The sequence below is a fragment of the Miniopterus natalensis genome, chromosome 7 (genome assembly GCF_054644295.1).
Source record: "Miniopterus natalensis isolate mMinNat1 chromosome 7, mMinNat1.hap1, whole genome shotgun sequence".
In the NCBI taxonomy this organism is placed as follows: Eukaryota; Metazoa; Chordata; class Mammalia; order Chiroptera; family Miniopteridae; genus Miniopterus; species Miniopterus natalensis.
In genome coordinates, this window is record NC_142087.1 from 6,328,640 (window position 1) to 6,345,791 (window position 17,152).

Sequence of the window (17,152 nt, forward strand, 5' to 3'; positions counted from 1 at the left end):
AAAGTAAAACTTCTAGACAAAAATAGACTTACCCTAGCTGTGGCTGGTGTGGCTCAGTTAGTTGGATGTCATCCCATGCCCCTGAAGGTCGAGGGTTTGATTCCCAGTCAGGGCACATACCTGGGTTGCTGGTTTGACCCCTGGTCGGGTGCGTACGGGAGGCAACCACTCGATGGCTCCCTCACGCATCAATGTTTCTCTCCCTCTCCCTTCCTCCCTCTCTAAAATCAATTTTTAAAAATAGGCTACGGAAGGGCTTTGTTCAGAAAAATAGGAACACTGAATAACAAATACATATATTATAAATTTTAAAACAGCCTCTAAAATATGAGAAATAATTTTATGTTCCAAAGCAGACAAGAGAGATCAGATGTCAGAAAACTTGATGTATGCAACAAAGAAAGGGGTGGGAGAGACAACAGAGAAGACAAAAAATTGAACAGTAGAAATCAATCCATATATGTCAAAAATCATATAAAAGAATTTAACACCTCTTTAAAAACATTTATCTCTAAATCAAATACATGTCCATTCTGATCAATACTAACCAATACTTTTAAGCCAGAGAGAGTAGTGAATATGTGAAATGTGTCACCACCACCCATTCTGTGCACATAACAGACACAACTAATCAATCACAGCACTCTCTCCTGAGCCTGGACACTCTCCAGAATCCTCAACACTGCTCCAGGCTGCATTACGTAACAGAAGTCAGCACTGTCTTGACAGTGCCCCTTAGAAGGAGGTTTCCCACTTGGTCCACTGTCACCCTCACGGTCTGATTCAAGGTGTTTCAGGAAGAGTAAGGAAATACAGGAGTTTACAAAAAACTCCTGCCTGGAGATCCGGGGGGAAAACCAGGCAAGAGAGGAATGTCTGTTCCACATTCCTGAGCTGGATCTCAGCCACCTGTTCCCTCTCCTCAGTCCTCACTCCTTGCCTCTACTGGGCCTGACTCCAGAAAACATCTGCTGGTACACACTCTCACAGAGACCATCATAAAAACACTTGTTAACAGTGACAGTGACCACAGCAAGCAAGTGCTGGGCTGGGTGCCAGTGACTGAATGACAAAGGAGAGCTGGCAAATGAGCCAGGTGAAGGCAGCCCCACCAACCCTGGGCAGCAAGGCAAGCTTTCCAAGTTCATGTGCAGGATTCCTGGCAGAGGGGAGCCTAGCAGAAAAGCCGTGTCCAAGAACAGTGGGACTCTGGCATGGCAGGAGAAAAGAGGGGAGCTACATTGAGGCCAGGTGCCCTGCAAGTAGTATTTTATGATGTCCCAGACACAATACTAAGGGGTATTTTTATTGCCAATATAGATATGAAAAGTGAGTCTCTAGCCCTGGCCAGTGGCTCAGTTGGTTGGAGCACCGTCCCGTACACCAAAAGGTTGTGTGTTTGATTCTCAGTCAGGTCATGCACCTAGGTTGTAGGTTTGATCCCCAGTTGGGGCACACAGGACAATCAACCAATGAATGCATAAATAAATGGAACAAGTCAATTATTTCTCTCTCTCTCCGAAATAAAAAATGAAAAACAAAAACAAACAAAAAGGAAAAACAAATCTGTGGTGTTTGAAGTTAAGATGATGGCTACCCTGGGCAGGGTGCAGAGTTGTCTAGTAGGTGAGGATGCTGAGGGGGGAGCCTTAAAATCAGAAAAATTCTTCAAGGACCTTCCAAGACCTTCAGAAAGGAGCTATGGCTCAGTTTACCTGCTGCTGCAAACACACCAATGACCACCAGGTGGCAAAAGAGCTGCACCATCATTGCTAGGAAAAAGGCAATTTTATTTTTTCAAGAAAACACACCAACATGAGGAAGAAGCATGTGGGCCATGCCTGGTCCTAAGAAGGCATCTGAGATGAGGCCACACCTGATCAGAGCTTGGGGCTCCCTGTGGCCCTGGGAAAAGGCCCAGGCAGGCCCAGTGGTGGGACTCTGTTCTGTTAGCACCAGAAACTGCCAAAGGCACAGCTGTACTCAGACACAGGACAGAGGTGGCCCTGCTGTTTCCACCTGAGAGATCTGGGGAGGGGTTGGCAGCAGAAGGCTCCCTGCAGGTGGTCACCTGAGTGTGGTTCTTAATTTCACAGATCAGCGTCAGTTCCCCAGCCCCCTGTAAACATGAGAATGGGCTCGTGACCGCCAAGCCCCTCAGGACAAGATGAGGGTCCGAGACGTGTGGCTGGGCTTCAAGCGGCCCAGGAGCTGCCGGGCCTTCTCCTGCATGAAGAGCTGGTCCCTGGTTCCCCCACAGGCCACTGTCTTCCAGGCGCTGGTCATCTGGGAGGAGGCAAGAAGGTTACCATCCAGGCAGGGGCAGCGTGCTCCCAGGGAACCCTGGAGGAAGTGAACCTGATGGGAGGGGTGGGGGACATTTCGATGACCCTCCCTCTGGAAACCAGTCTCCTGTGTTCTCTCCAACTTCCTGGTGGCCCTGGGGAAGTCACTCCTGTCTCTGAGTATGAATGCTGGACTACAAGACATGGCCAAGCCCCTCTGTGGCACCAGCCTCCACCTGAGAAAAAGCTATACCCACACGGGCTGGTGAGGAGGGGCTCACACATGCAGATGTTCACATGAGCGAGCAACCACTGGGCACCAGGGCAGCCTCAAGGACAGGCATGAGCTAAGCAACTAAATACAGACAACGTAAGTACAAGTGAGACCCCTGCCATAAAAGAGGACTTGTGTGGAAGGGGGTCTCCAGTATGAGGGTTCCCTCAAGGATTGGTATCGGGACTGAGACCTGAAACCTAAGCTGATCAGGGATCCAGGCAGAGGCAACAGCTTGTGCTAAGCCCCCGTGGGGAGAAGGGCGGCAGAACAAGTTCCCAAGGGTGGTGCCACATTCGTGGACAGCACTCACAGGGGCAGGTGGTGGTAGGTGGCTTCGGGGCTTCTGGGACATCACCGGCTTCTCAGGCTTAGCCTGCAGGAAGCCCTCGTTGAGCAGGCTGTTTTCACCTTTGATGCCAGGCAGGGCAAGGCTGGAGGAGCCTGATGGCACATGTGTCGGCTGAAATCAGAACCAAGTTAAAGACTTTTTTGCCACAAACTCAAAAAAAACCCCGTCACATCCCAGCACCACCTCCTGGCTGTTGCGACCTTAAGCAGGACATTAACCTCTAAGCCTCAGTTTTCTCTTCTAAATGGGGAGATTAAAGATTAAGAAAATATTTGTCAAGTGCCTATTTCAAAGCCCAGCACCCAATAAATGCTCGATAATGCTGGCCCCTCCCCCACAGCCTCAGGCAGAGAGGAGGGTGCTCTAGTTTCTCCCAGGGCCACAAGCAGTCAGAGCAATGCCTGTGTCTACCAGCACCCAGAAGGAGCTGCACAAAGCACCCCAGGCCCGTCCAGCCTCCCTGCTCTTCTTGGCCTTTGTCTGCTGCGCCCTGGGCCTTAAGAGATCTGAGAGAGCAAGCGCTGGTGTCAGGACGCAACCCAGGTCCACCTCTCCAAATCCTGTGCTCTTAACCACTTGCCATAATGTGTTTTTTTTTGGTAAATTATTTCATGTGCTCTACACAATGCCAGCTGCAGGTCTGAGTGAGGTTTCTAAGTCCAGAGTGAGGTTTCTCCACAAGGGCTGTGGGTACTTGCAAGATCTAATCAGAAAATCCCTTCTCTCATGACCCCCAGCACGCCTCTCACTAAGCGCCAGGGTAAGACAGGCTCACCCCATCGTCAGTTTCAAGGGATCAGCATTGTGGCATGGTTTCTGAGGACCTAGTCTGTGTGTAGGCAAGAGCCCCCTTCCCGAGGTCAGCCTGGGAACTGGAGAGCACCCATCCCAGGGCTGATGTGCCCCAACCTCCTGGCTGTACTTGAGGCATGTCATCGACCCTCTCTGGAGTCACCACCATGGCTAGGATCCAAGTGAAGGTGCTGGGAACCCAGGTCCATGGTTTTCATAAGTATTTTAGCAAACTCAACTCTTGCCAAATAAAACTTTCTGGAAAGACAGGAACAGAGCTGCTCTGATTAAATGAGGGGCAGGTGCCCAGCCCTATGCTGCCCATCAGGCCCCTCCCTGCTGAGCGGCACATGGAAACCACTTCCAAGAACCACCAGACCACTCTACCTCCAGGGTCCTCCCCACAGTGATAGGGTCCCAAAGGCAGAGGCCTCCAGGGAGAGTCCATCCTCGCTGGGGTAGAACAGCTTCTGCGGTTCTCAGACTCCTTACCACAGACAGAACCTTGGGCAGCGTGGACATCAGCTTCCCGCCCTCGTCCACGATGTCAAGAGCCAGGGACTTGCGGACTTTCTTGATGGGGCTCCGCCGCAGCTGGGGGTGGGGAGGAAGAAGGCGGTTATGGTTGGGTTGGGGATCCCTCATGGCCCCAGCTGTCCTCTCCAAGAACTGGGCCAACTGCAGTGGAGCCTTCAAGCCAAGCCCAGCTGGAGAGGATGTGTCAGAGGGGATGAGGGCAGGGGCTCATCAGGGGGACGCGGCAACATTGGCCCCATTGAAAGACTCCGCACCCAGGGTAGACTTTACTGCCAGATGCTGACCAGGAGCCAGGACATGAACTCCAACCACCACCCAGAGACCCGCTCCTCATCCCCAAATGGACCCAGCACAGTCCCCATGCCTCTAACACCCCCCCCAAACAAGGCCAAAAAATAATCATCCAAGTTCCACCTAAAAACCCTCACCCACAACATGGAGACGTAAACCCCACAGAACACAGGCCCTCCACCAACACCTGTGACAGGAATGCCCCAGCCCCACCCCTGCATCTCCCACCCACAGGTAAGGAAGGGGTGAGCTCCAATATCAGGGAGGGGCTCTGGGACTAACAACACCCCCAACTCAGCAGTGTGCCCCAAATGGGTGCAGTCCTGGCTCAGAAACTCCATCCAACACGGAGGAGAGGACCTCGAAGGCCTGGGTTCAAGTTCTCTCTACCGACAACACCCAGGGGCCCCAGTCAGTGGGCCTCTCCAGCCTAACTGCCCACCTTCTCCCACTCTCCCCCCATAACTTCCACTTGCCACCCTGGTGCATTCCCATCTTCCTCCTCTCCCCAGAGGAGAGTATCCAAGAAAAAGGGAACACGAAGACAAAGGGACACAAAGAACTCCCGCTATGGGGAAATAACACAGGAAAAGCAGCGGGGGAGAGGCTGGCCTGGCATAGCCCCTGCCCGGTCCTCTGTGCCCAGGTGCCTCTGACATGTGTCCCTGCAATCTCTCCACCTCACCTGAACTGACTCCCTGCTACCTGGCTCACATGGCCAGCTCCCTCTGGAGGGTTTCCCTTGGAATACTGTCTCTTTCTGCCACGCGTATTAACTAAGGCCCACCAGTGTGTTTCTGCCCACTGAACTCCAGGAGGGTGCGGATGTCTGGGCTTTCACTGCTCTATCCACCCCACCCAGCCCACAGCACACCTTACAAGGGACACAACGCTGAATAGCTAAGGGATGGTTCAAAGAGGGGAGGGTCCCAGACACCAGGGCTCCCCTCGGCCAGTTTCATGGATAACCACTTAGGAGGTTATCCTGGGGCAGCTCCACTTCCCCTGATGGCTCACTTTCACTGGATATCCCCAGACCCACTCTCCGACCACCTCATCTCCCCACAGCTCCTGTCCATGCTGCCCATCCCCCGACCCCCACTCACCCCAGTCTTCCTCTTCTGCTTCTCAGGCCTCACTTCGTCCTCGATGATGAGCTCGATGCCCGCCTCTGAGCGCAGCACCTCCTTCAAGTCCTCCTCCAGGTGCGGGGTCTGGGGCTGGGGCAGAGACGGCCACGTGAGGCTCCCAGGCCGTCGGATATGGGGCAGAGCCATACCCTGGCTGTCCCGGGCAGTGCAGGAAGGAGGTCCAGCGCCGGAACACTGGCCTCACACAAACATTATTAACTGTCCCCGCCTTGGACAAGCAGACACTGACCTCAACACACTGAGGGTCACCACGGGCAACAAGCGCCCCCAAGTTGCCACAGCAACCCTCACACAACCCCCTGCAACAGCTGTCATCTTCCACAGGGTAGGAACAGTGGCTCAGAGCAAGAGCCCAGCCCAGAGTCACACCACTGTGGAATCAGAACCTGGACCCGATCAAAGCCCAAACTCCTTCACCCCTTTGTTCCAGCACTAATGGGGATGCTTGGTTCCACTTCCCTTTCTTGGCCAGGGGTCTCCAGGCCACCTCTCTGGCCTCAGGCAGCAGAGACCAGAGAAAGGAGAGTACTCCCAGGCAGAGGCAGGGGTAGGTACACTGACACCTCAGAAGTGACTCTGAAAGCCCCTGTGCACTTTCATTACAGTTGCCAAGGTCAGAGCGGCAGATTTGCCCTCTCAAACCTGTCCAGAGAGCTCACAGATATAGAAGCCAAACTCTCCTCTCTGGAAAGGGTAGTGCTCACTAGTACCTGGGCCCGTTTAACTCAATCAGCAGCACCACAGGATGGGGACGCCACAGCCTCCCTGTCAGGTTTTTGCATGAGGACCACCGTGTAGTGAGGAAAGGAAGTGAGGGGACCACGCTGCAGACTTAACTCACGGGTCCAGCCTTTCTTTCACCTTCAACTGAAATGGCTGCCTGTCTCAGAGAGCCTAAGGTGCCAGCTGTCTTTTGTCATTGGAAAAGCATGACCATATCATGATCTGGGTGGGATGGGGGTAGCAGGGCAGTTTGCACATGTCTTTACTGGCCATCTCCAGCCCACCCAGAAGTAGCTTTCCCGTGTTTTGTAAAGAACCAGCAGTTAGGCAAAAGGCTTCCTATTTAAGGAACAATTCACTACTTCTCCAAATTAGTCCCAAATTCTGAGCAAGTCCTTCTCCGTTCTAGCACCTGCCCATTTTCTTCCCAGCACACACGCTGTGCTGGAAGTATTTAATTATTTATGCATTCGTGTGTTTAGTGTCTGTCTCCACCATCCCACTCTGAGTTTCACCAGGATGCTGTGAAGTTGTGTCTCCAACACCAGCAAGTGCCTGCCTGGTGCTCAGGAAAGGTCTGAGGAATTGATGAGTAATTCAGCCTGTTTCCCCATTTATAAAATTAGGATAGCTGCAACATCTCAGGGCTGCTGGAAGAACCCAAAGAGATCTGAAAGGGCTCTGTGAACTGCAAATAGCTGGATGAGCCCAGGAGGCCCTGCTGCGCAGACCTGCCTGTCCACACCACGTACCAGAGGCTTTAGTGGTCCATACTTCTCCAGAGCATTCTTGAACGGAGTCGGTGTATGGGGAGTGTTGTCCATGGAGTACTTCTGATCTGGGGTTACAAACCTGCCAGGGCCAGAAAGAAGGCTCAGTGACAGGGTTGGGAGCAGACACCAGCTGCTCTCCTAACTCACCTCCACCTGGAACTCTGGCCTCGGCAGCAGGGAGGAAACCCCCACAGGCTCTCATCCCCAGGCACTCGCTCACCCACCTCCCCCGCCCAAGAGGGTCTTAATCAGGGACTGAGAGGAAGGGGCCATCCTCGGAAATGGGAAAGAGTAGAAGCAGGTCTGGGAGACCCAGGTAGGTAAAAGAATGGCTGAGGATGCTGCTCGGTCATCAGTCTATAATGAGGACTTTCCATAAAACAAAGGCGACTGTGGCCAGCAAGGGAGGGGCGGGGTGGAAGGCGGGGATCCTGGAAGACCGTGTCCCTCCCCCACCTCTCTCCGGAGATCGGGTGGCAGCAGCATCCTTAGGGAAAGGTGAGGCAGACTTCGGGTGTGAGATGGTGAGGCCAACACACATGCTTAACTTACCGTCTTCCCCAGTCTCCTCAGAATGATCACAGTGGGGACAGAAACGTGGAGGGAAAGCTTTAGCAGAGAGAAACCTAGGCAGGGTCTGGTCCACAAGCAGAAATACTAGGAAGCTTCTACCACATGTGGCCCCACCAATACGTGATTTTTGCCTGTGATGGAAAAGCCTGCTGGGGAAGGGACAGAAGAGGCACCTCACACCGAAGCACTGGGACTGCAGGTACGGCCAGGCCACTGGTTGGGGGCAAACCTCGGCTCTGATGGCACATGCTAGTCTCCACCTGCATGAGGCCTGCCTGTCCATAGTCAACGGGAGGCACCACCGCAGCTGATTCCCAAAGCCTTACTGGGGCAGTCTGAGGACACGAGAAACACCCCAGGTTGTCAGGAACTTGGGGGCAAAGGCCAGTCCTGGACACGGCTGCCGGGGGCTGCCGCTCCAGCCACTTCCCTTGGCCTGCCAGTCATTCCACAGGGAGGTAAAATCTAGAAGAGTACAAACCATTACTTCCTCCCTTCCTTGGGACTGAGAGATTACACAGGGGTCACCCCCAAGATCTGTTTCCATATCCTTGTTCTATCCCACCAGGGATAGAGAGACCCCTCTGTAAGGATGAGCAGACAGATCAGCACTGGTCAAATGGAAACACCTCACAGTTCAAACTGCAGTTCAAAGGAATCAATCTGAGCCATGGCTCCAACATCTCTGTGAGACACAGGACTTTTGCAACAAATGTGAGAATTCTAGAGCTTCTTGAATTCACCGTGTTAGCAAGAACTGAGAAGACATGCATGTTAGAAAACTGAGGGAGGCTGATTGAAAAGGGAACATACAAGATGGATTGAAGATGGGGGGGAAAAACGCAATTCTGGAAGCCAGAGGACTCAGCAGACAACCAAGTAGGTGAATGAGAAGATGATCCCATGACATTCCCACAGAGTTCAAAGGAAGAGGCTTAAGACGATAAATAGAAATATGAAGATGAAAAGAGACGGAGATTAATGAGCCTATGCAGGAAGGAATTCCTAAGGTAAAAGGAAAGAGGGAGAGGCCAGAAATGAAAGAAATAGCAGCATGTTTGCTCAGCTCAAAGTTTAATCTTGAGTTTGAAATGAAGGCTGGAAGAAACAAGTTAACAAAGAGCACACCGCCCGGCCGGGCGTGGCTCAGCGGTTGAGCATCAAACTAGGATCCAGGCAATCGGGGTTCGATTCCCAGTCAGAGTACATGCCCCGGTTTCGGGCTCGATCCCCAGCAGGGGGTGTGCAGGAGGCAGCCAATCAATGACTCTCTCATCATTGGTGTTTCCATCTCTCTCTCCCCCTCTCCTTTCCTCTCTCTGAAATCAATAAAGATATATTTTAAAAAAAACAAAGAGGACACCTACATACAGCCTGGCAAATTTCACTAATAACTGGAAAAAAAAAAGACCTGCCCAGCTGGGCGTGGCTCAGCAGTTGGGCATCAACCTAGGATCCAGGAGATCGAGGTTCAATTCCTGGTCAGGGCACATGCCCAGGTTTCGGGCTCGATCCCCAGTTGGAGGCGTGGAGGCAGCTGATCAATGACTCTCTCATCATTGATATTTCTATCTCTCCCCCTCTCCTTTCCTCTCTCTGAAATCAATAAAGATATATTTTTAAAAAAAATTTTTTTTAAGAAATAATGACTAAAATGCTTCCAAATATGATGAAAACCCAAAGATCCAAGAAGCTCAGTGAACACAATGGATATGAAACATAAATAAAAAGATATCACGACACAGCATAATTAATTATTCAAAACCAATGATAAAATAGGATGAGCCAGATGACAGGAAAGCAACATCTTTAAACCAGGATGGGGGGGCTGTCAACCTAGAATTCTATACCCAGCAAAATTTCTTTCAAAAATTAAGGCAACTTTTCAGCTACATAAAAGCTGCAAGAATTCATCACCAGCAGGCCCGCACTAAAGAACGTTAAAGGATGGCCTCCCAACAGAGGGAATTTACTACTAGATGGAAATATGGACCTAGAGGAAAGAAGAGCACTGGAAATCTTTGTGTGGAAGAAAACAGAAGTTGGAGCAGCAGGAGAAACATAGATGAGAAGGAAGAGGAGACATAGAAGTGTTTGTCATTTCCTTCTGTGGTTGCAGCATATCTGCTGAAGGGCTCAAGTTTAAAGTCTAAGCTCTGGCTTGAATGAAGGATCTTTTCTCAGGAATCTTATCTATGTTAAATTTCAGGTCAACAGTTGAGAGGCTGGTTTCTGACCAAGGGACTCATAATCTTTCCTGAAATATGTATCATTATGAGGGATAAACTTCCTAAACTGATTTCTGAATCACCTAACTTATTCGTGAAATAATAAATACCAGTGCTTCTCCCACAACAAATGTAAGAAGCAAAAGTAAAGTTGAGCCACTCTCTCTACCAGGTGGGCAGGCACAGCACTCACGCAGTGTGTTTCTGGTGTAGGGGGGTCTTATCCCGGTGCAGGGGTGTGGTGACCACCACCTTCTGGCTGCACACCGGGGTGGATGTCAGGGAGGGGCTCTCCAGCTCCAGTGTGTCCTGTTTGTTCCAGAAGTTCAAAAACTGCCAGGGAAGACAAAGGAAAAGAGACAAAGTGATGACCTGCGGGTTTGGACGAGACCCTCGAGACCCTCCCTTACTCCCACCTTCCCCAACTTGTCTACTCTGACAGAGGTTCCTCCTGATATAGAAGACTCCCCACCAGTCAGGTACCAGAGAACAAAGGCTGAGACAGATCAGCAGGAACCCATCAAGTAGGTTCATGTAGATCACTGGGCTTGTCATTGCCCCAGTCCCCGCTTTTGCCAAGCTGATAGTGTCCTTAGGACAAAGAACATAGACTGTGTGGGAACAGCTCTTAAATGACCTGTAATGGACAGGAGATGGTGACGATGGCAGTGCTAATGTTGACATTAAAGGACACCTTCTCCTGCCAGAGCTACGTACTTTACTCCAAGAACTTCGCGGGGTTTTCAGATCCTCTGAGGTATAGGTACTACTGTGAACCCCTTTTTAAATATGAAAGGGTTTCAGATTCTTGTGAATTCTAGTGGCAGGACTCAAATCTAGATCTGAGTCAAGTCTGAAGTATTCTCTTCTCCCTGTCTCTGCCCTTGGTAGCTCAGGTCCATCTGTAGCCCTCAGGTCCACTGCCCTTTGTGGGGTCGCCAGAGCAGGGCAGTCACCAAAATGAGGTCATGCAGGTGAGCCCTAATCCAATAAAACAGATACCCTTAGAAGATTATAAAAGGTAAGAGATTATAAAATAGAGATTATGATACAGACATACACAGAGGGAAGACCATGTGAAGACACAGAAAGAAGTCAGCTACCTGCAAGCCAAAGTGAGAGGCCTCAGAAGAAACCAACTGTACCCATTCCTTCCAAACTGTGAGAAAATAACTTTCTGTTAAGCAACACGGTGTGTGTACTTTGTTATGGCAGCCCTAGCAGTTTAATAAAGGCCCTCTCTTGGAAAACCCACAAGCATCCCCAATACATGGGCCTGGCCCTCAATCCCTCTACTGCAGATGATGGTGTGGCCTCTTGAAAGATGCCACCTGTTGGCCTCGCTTTCTCAATTTCTGTCCAGGACATGGGAACTCTAAGACCTGCCTCTCCCCCATCCCTCCAGTCCACCCTCCCAAAGCCCTACCATACCCATCCCACCACAGCCCCTGAGGGCAGTACATACCCCTCAGTTATACCTAAGGCCCTCCAAGGCTCCTGCCCCCATCTTGGCCCCCCACAATCCCTCCTAGCATCTCTGCACCTTTGTGCAAGTCAACTGATCAACAAAACCCAGCTCAGACACTGCTCTCCAGAAAGCCTGGGGGGCCTCCCCCTGACCTCTAGGAAAGATAGGGCCCCTCTTGAGCAGTACTCAGAACACAGTAAGATCTCAATTGCTATCATCAGAGCACTTTCCACGCTACATTCTGGATCAACTCATTAAAAACCTGTCCCCAATACTAGCTGTCCTCTCCACCTTTGCTCCCCTGTGATAATGAAGCCAATATGAAATAGGTGTTCAGTAAATTGATTCTTTTACCAAATACTGAGAGAGCCCCTTCCCTTCTTTGCCCAGTGATCACCTCAGCTCAAGCAATTCCTCCTCCTCATGGAAGCCTTCCTGGATGACACCCTCCCCCCAGACTAGATGAGCCAAAAACTTTCTCCTTCATTCCATTTATATTTACTTGGGTCTTTTTATTAACTGGTCTTCCTGCCAGAATGTAAGCTTCATGAGCGCAAAGCGAGGCCTGTTTCTGCTCACCCTTTCATCTCCAGCCCTCACACACAGCAGACAATCCATGAGTACTTGTTGAACACAATGTGCCTGCATGCAAGGCCCTGTACTGGGAACTGGGAGTCTGTAAACAAAACCTAATGCACAGTCAGGGAGGGGTCCACACACCTGGGAGGGCGAGAAGGGCAAGGTCTTGACAGGTGTACTCTTGGGGGTGAGGCTGTTGCAGGAGTCCAGGAAGGACAGGTTGGTGCTGTTCTCTGTGACGGGGGACAGGGTGACACGCCTCTTCTTCTGCCGCTTGAGCACGGAGGGTGGGGTGCCAATGCCCAAGCCCCCCACTTCAGTGCTGGGGGAAATGGGGATCAGCTCGCCCCGGCTGCCCCGGCTCAAGTCTGAGATGGTGTGGCCGTCCAGGCGGTACTCAGTCACGCTGGGCCCTGGGGCAACAGGCTGGCGGGGCGGCGGGGCCTGCCACAGCTGTGATGACTGTGGCTGCTCTGGGCTGCTGCTGATGCTGCCCTCGGGAGATGGCTCCTCGGGGAGGTCAAATTTACTCAGGTCACACCAACCATCGGGGTCCTGCCCAGAGAGGAGGGGTTAGTAATCACTGCAATTTGTCTGCTTTTCTTCCAGTAGATACGAGAGGACTCATTCATTAAAGGAAAGTACACAAGTGTCAAGTATGAGCTCACAGACCAGGAACAACTGTTATCATTTGCTCCCATTTCCTCAAGGATTCTTCTATTTCTGCATATCTATGTTTATAAGTAAAACTGAAGACATGTTGTGCGCATACGGCTGCTAGCTGTTATTTTTAAAATGTTCCATGCACTATTTAACATATACAAAAACAAAGAAAAATACAAAGAAAACCCAAATATCCATCGATAAGCCAAAGAAATAAAACCTTATCACTGAAGCCCATGTCCACCTGCTCACTCACATCCTCTGCCTTCAGATAGGAAATGACCAGAATTTAGAATTTACTATCCTCATGCATTTCTAGTACTTTGCATGTTTTTAACATTAATATAAATCACTTCTATATCCTGCTTTTGTTCCACTTAAAATGTCTGCAAAGCAAGAATAACTGTGTCTAATTCTATTACCTATGAGTTAAATGTTTACTATGAATGGTGAAAATTTTTCAATTCTTTTAATTTTTGACTGCAAAATATTCCATCCCATGACTATCAGCTACTTAACTACTTTATGAACATCTTGGATATAAATCTCCCACATTTTCAGTTTGACCATTAATATAGATCACTAGAAGTGGAACTCCTGGGCGCAATGCTGTGGCCACATTTCCGGAGAGGCAGCACCTGTGCTCTACAGGCCTGTCAGTCATGGGTGCCTCCCCTGCCTGAAAAGCTTTGCTTTCCCCCTTTTATACTGAGGAACCCAGGCCACAGAGGGTGCACTCTGCCCACTAAGTATCTAACAGCAATCAATCCTGAGAGGCACACCAAAATCCTGCCAGTAAATTACAACCCAGCCAAAAGACTTTTGGACAGAAGCTTGCACTTTGGTCCCCGACAAGACCTACACCCTAGTGATGATTTTTGGTCCATGGGCAGGAGAGTGGGGCAGTTCATTCCTAATGGTGAAGGCCAGCTCAGGGCAGTGCTGACTTGGGCCCACTTCCAGCAGCAAACCCCACAAGCTGGGGGAGGCCCCAGAATTGATGGCACCTAATAGAAGCACATCCTGCAAGGACCTCCTATAGGTGCTGCAGGGGAGCAACAGAGAGTAGTATTCCAACAAATGCTGTAGCTCCTTCATCGGCCGCTGAGCCTGACTCCCGGCCCTGGCACTCACCAGCTATGTGATGCCGGACAAGCCTCCTAACCTCTGAGCTTGGGATTCCCTCACTGGTGATGCGTCCACCACCCACTTCACAGAGCTGTTAAAGGACTAAGAGAGAGAATGTATGCAGGTAGCCAGTAATAAGTCTGGCACATAGTAGGCACTCAAATATTAAGATACTGTAATTACTAAGCATTGGAACTCGCATGCACTGGGTGCTCAATACGAGTGAGCTCCCCTCCCCTCCCCTCTTCTCTGTGCCCAGCAAGTGGAGGAAGATGCAGTACAGCCTGAGGATGAAGGTGGCAACACCATGAAGTACTAACAGTGCTGGGCACAACTCTCATCTCCAGAGTCCCCTTAGGGCCCAGACTTCACATGGCAGCCTCAGAGCTGTGTGCTACAGATTGAAGAACACATCAGGCCTGCTTCTCAAGCTACTGTGAAATTCCTTGGAGTGGAAGGGACACCAGAGACAGACCATGTAGCTGGGTCCAGTCCCAGCCACTGGGGCGAAAAGGTGAGACCCAGAGTCAAGGGTCTTAAAGATGGCCCCCTAGGGGCCATACCATCTAGCCACCATTAAGCAAGACACTGAGAGCACAGTACAATGGTGAAGATCACCAGGCTTACTTGCTATGTGACCTTGGGTACACAACTTGACCTCCCTGAGCCTCAGTCTACAAAACAGAGAAAGGACATACCTCAACGAATACTGGGTGGTCTGTACATCAAGCTCAGAGGCTGGCATTTAATAGATGTTCAATAAATGTCATTATTTTTACAAAGGACAGGGGAAGGCCAAGTGGGAAGGCAAATGTAGGGTGCCTCCCCTGAATTCCACTGCCCCAGGTTGCCAGGCCTTTTGCCCATCACCTCCTGAAACCCATTCCACACCACAGGCCTGGCTGATGGAACTGAGAGCTGGGGACGTCACACCAAGAGGTGCAGCCCCCCCTGCAGAGCTCTCTCCTAAGGGGCACAATCCACAGCCAGCTTGCCTCGGGGCTGCAGCACCTGAGTAATTAGAACCCATTCACCACTCCAGCACCACCAGTTCCCAGGTCCCTCTTCAGGGACACCCAACCATCTGTAGCTCTGCAAACACCTTGCTCAACTGTGCTGTTATTGGCCTCAAACACCCTCTCCCTCCACCATCCGAGAATTCAGTGTGTTACCTCCTCTGGGGAGCCCTCCCACCCCACCTGTGCTGTATATCATGAGTCAGGAGATCCCTGAGGGAGGGACCATATGGCAACTGTCTCAGTGTCCCAGGCCCTGGCTGCAGGCTGGGCACTTAGCATCAGCCCAGTAAATGCTATTGGGATGAGTGAACAGAAGGGTGCCCGCCCATGAGAGGAGTCCCTGCTGGGGGGTGCTCTGGGCCCACTGGGAAGTGCTGTAACCAACATTACCGACTCGATCAAGTCCAGGGCTTCTGAGAAGCTGGACCCCTCAGCCGGAATCAGGAGGTTTGCAGCCTCCACCACCCACTTATAGGGCAGGCTGATTTCTGGCGAGGAGCCCTCCTGGTCTTCACTCTTGGGGGTGTCGTCTGAGGGCTCTGGTGTGCACACTCTGTCCAGCTCGGCAGGGACAGCCTCCTGCTCCTCAGCAGGGGTTGCTGCCGGGGCCTCCTCCTCACTGCTTTCCTCCTCCTTCACAGCAGGGAGCGCCGGAGGCCAGCTGGTAGCAAGGCTTCCCTGTTGGACACAAGGACACACCACTTGGAGTTTTTGTTATAAGATAATTATGTCATATTTCAGCTAAAAACCACATAACCTGAAATGAAAAAGGAAACCCTCATGAACCCAAATTGAGAGACAGTCTCTAAAAGAAATGCCCTTACCGTACACTTTGAAATATCAGTATCATAAAAGACTACAAAAGGCTGATTACAGTTAAAAGTGGACAGAAGAGATATGACAAGTAAATGCAATGTCTAATCCTGGATTGGATCAGGAGCAGGAAAAATGGAACATGCGCTGTAGATTAGATAGAAGTAGAAAAAGAAAGTCTTGATCAGTATTAAATTCCCTAAGTTAGATACAACTACATTGTGGTTATGTAAGTGAAGGCCAGTGTTCTTAGGAAGCACCCAATGAAACAGCAACGGGTACAGAGGCACAATGCATATAACTGACCTTCAAATGGCTCAGATTAAAAAAAGTAATATATGTAAGAAAGATCTAAAGCAAATGACAACTGTTAAAAACTAATGAATCCAGCCCTTGGTTGGTTCAGAGCGTCAGCCTGCAGGGTCGCAGGTTTGATTCCCAGTCAAGGGCATATTCAGGAAGCAACCCATTGATGTTTGTCTGTCTCCCACTCCCACTCAAAAAAAAAAAAAAAATTAATGGAAAAAATATCCTCGGGTAAAGATTAACACCACTACCAACAAAAAACAAAAAGAAACTAATGAATCCAGTAAAGTTTGTGTGAGAGTTCTTTGTACTATTCTTGCAACTTTTCCGTAAGTTCAATATTATTTCAAAATGAAAGTTTGAAAAATTAGCATAGAGAGCATTTGAGACCTTGCTCCCCAGAATATGTTATCCGGTTGGCTGAAATAAACTCATTTTAAAAGGGAAAGAAAAATGAGTGTAGACTAATTTTGTGACAAAAAATATCAAGAAATACAGGAAAATTCTTCATGGCAATAGTTCTCCTGGTAGAATCTTAGAAAGCTCAACACATTAACCAGGCAGACAGACGCCAGTGTAGCCTGAAAAGGGCACCTGTGATTAATAGGCCACATTGAGAGTGAAAAGCAAGGTCCCGTGTTAATGGGGGCACAATGGAGTCAAGAATACAGCTCCAGATTCAGACAGAGCTTTACCATTTACTAGCTGACCTTGGGCAAGCTGTATGACCTCTGAGTTTGTTTCCTTGCCTATACGAGGACACTAAGGCTACCACGCAGGGACCTAATGCAGGTCGGCAACGTTGTATAAAGTATTCAACCTAAATAGTGGCTGTTATTGCTACTGTAATAGACAAATGGTCAGGATGGAAATAATTTGTGAAATAAGCAAAGGAAGAAAAGGAGATAAGAACAGATCTTCTGATTAAAAGCTTATAACCACTACAATTGGAGAGAGGGGAAGAATGCTATACACACTGTTTAAAAGCTACCAGTGTGGGAGTCCTCCTTCAGAAACAGCCACGTTGAAGAACAGTCTGGCAATTTCTTACCAAGTTAGGTATCTACGTATCATACTACCTAGCAGTCCCTCTCCTAGATATTTGCCCAAGAGAAATTTAAAGTTATGTTCACACATAAACCTGCACACAGATGTTTCTGGCAGCTTTATTTGTCAACACTGGCTGGAAACAATGTC

General features: G+C 50.0%; 1 protein-coding gene across 1 annotated transcript in view; it reads right to left on the bottom strand.

Moving 5' to 3' along the window:
• Positions 1-366: 366 nt before the first annotated feature.
• MYBL2 (MYB proto-oncogene like 2) overlaps positions 367-17,152 on the bottom strand; it is a 31,667-nt gene continuing 14,881 nt past the window's right edge. The window contains exons 7-14 of the mRNA XM_087818726.1: positions 15,227-15,514; positions 12,168-12,581; positions 10,173-10,312; positions 7,158-7,257; positions 5,638-5,751; positions 4,196-4,297; positions 2,873-3,022; positions 367-2,286 (exon numbers count right to left, since the gene is read on the bottom strand). Of these exons, the coding sequence (XP_087674852.1) occupies positions 2,158-2,286; positions 2,873-3,022; positions 4,196-4,297; positions 5,638-5,751; positions 7,158-7,257; positions 10,173-10,312; positions 12,168-12,581; positions 15,227-15,514 (1,437 nt within the window). The 3' untranslated portion in view covers positions 367-2,157. The remainder of the gene's footprint in view (positions 2,287-2,872; positions 3,023-4,195; positions 4,298-5,637; positions 5,752-7,157; positions 7,258-10,172; positions 10,313-12,167; positions 12,582-15,226; positions 15,515-17,152) is intronic.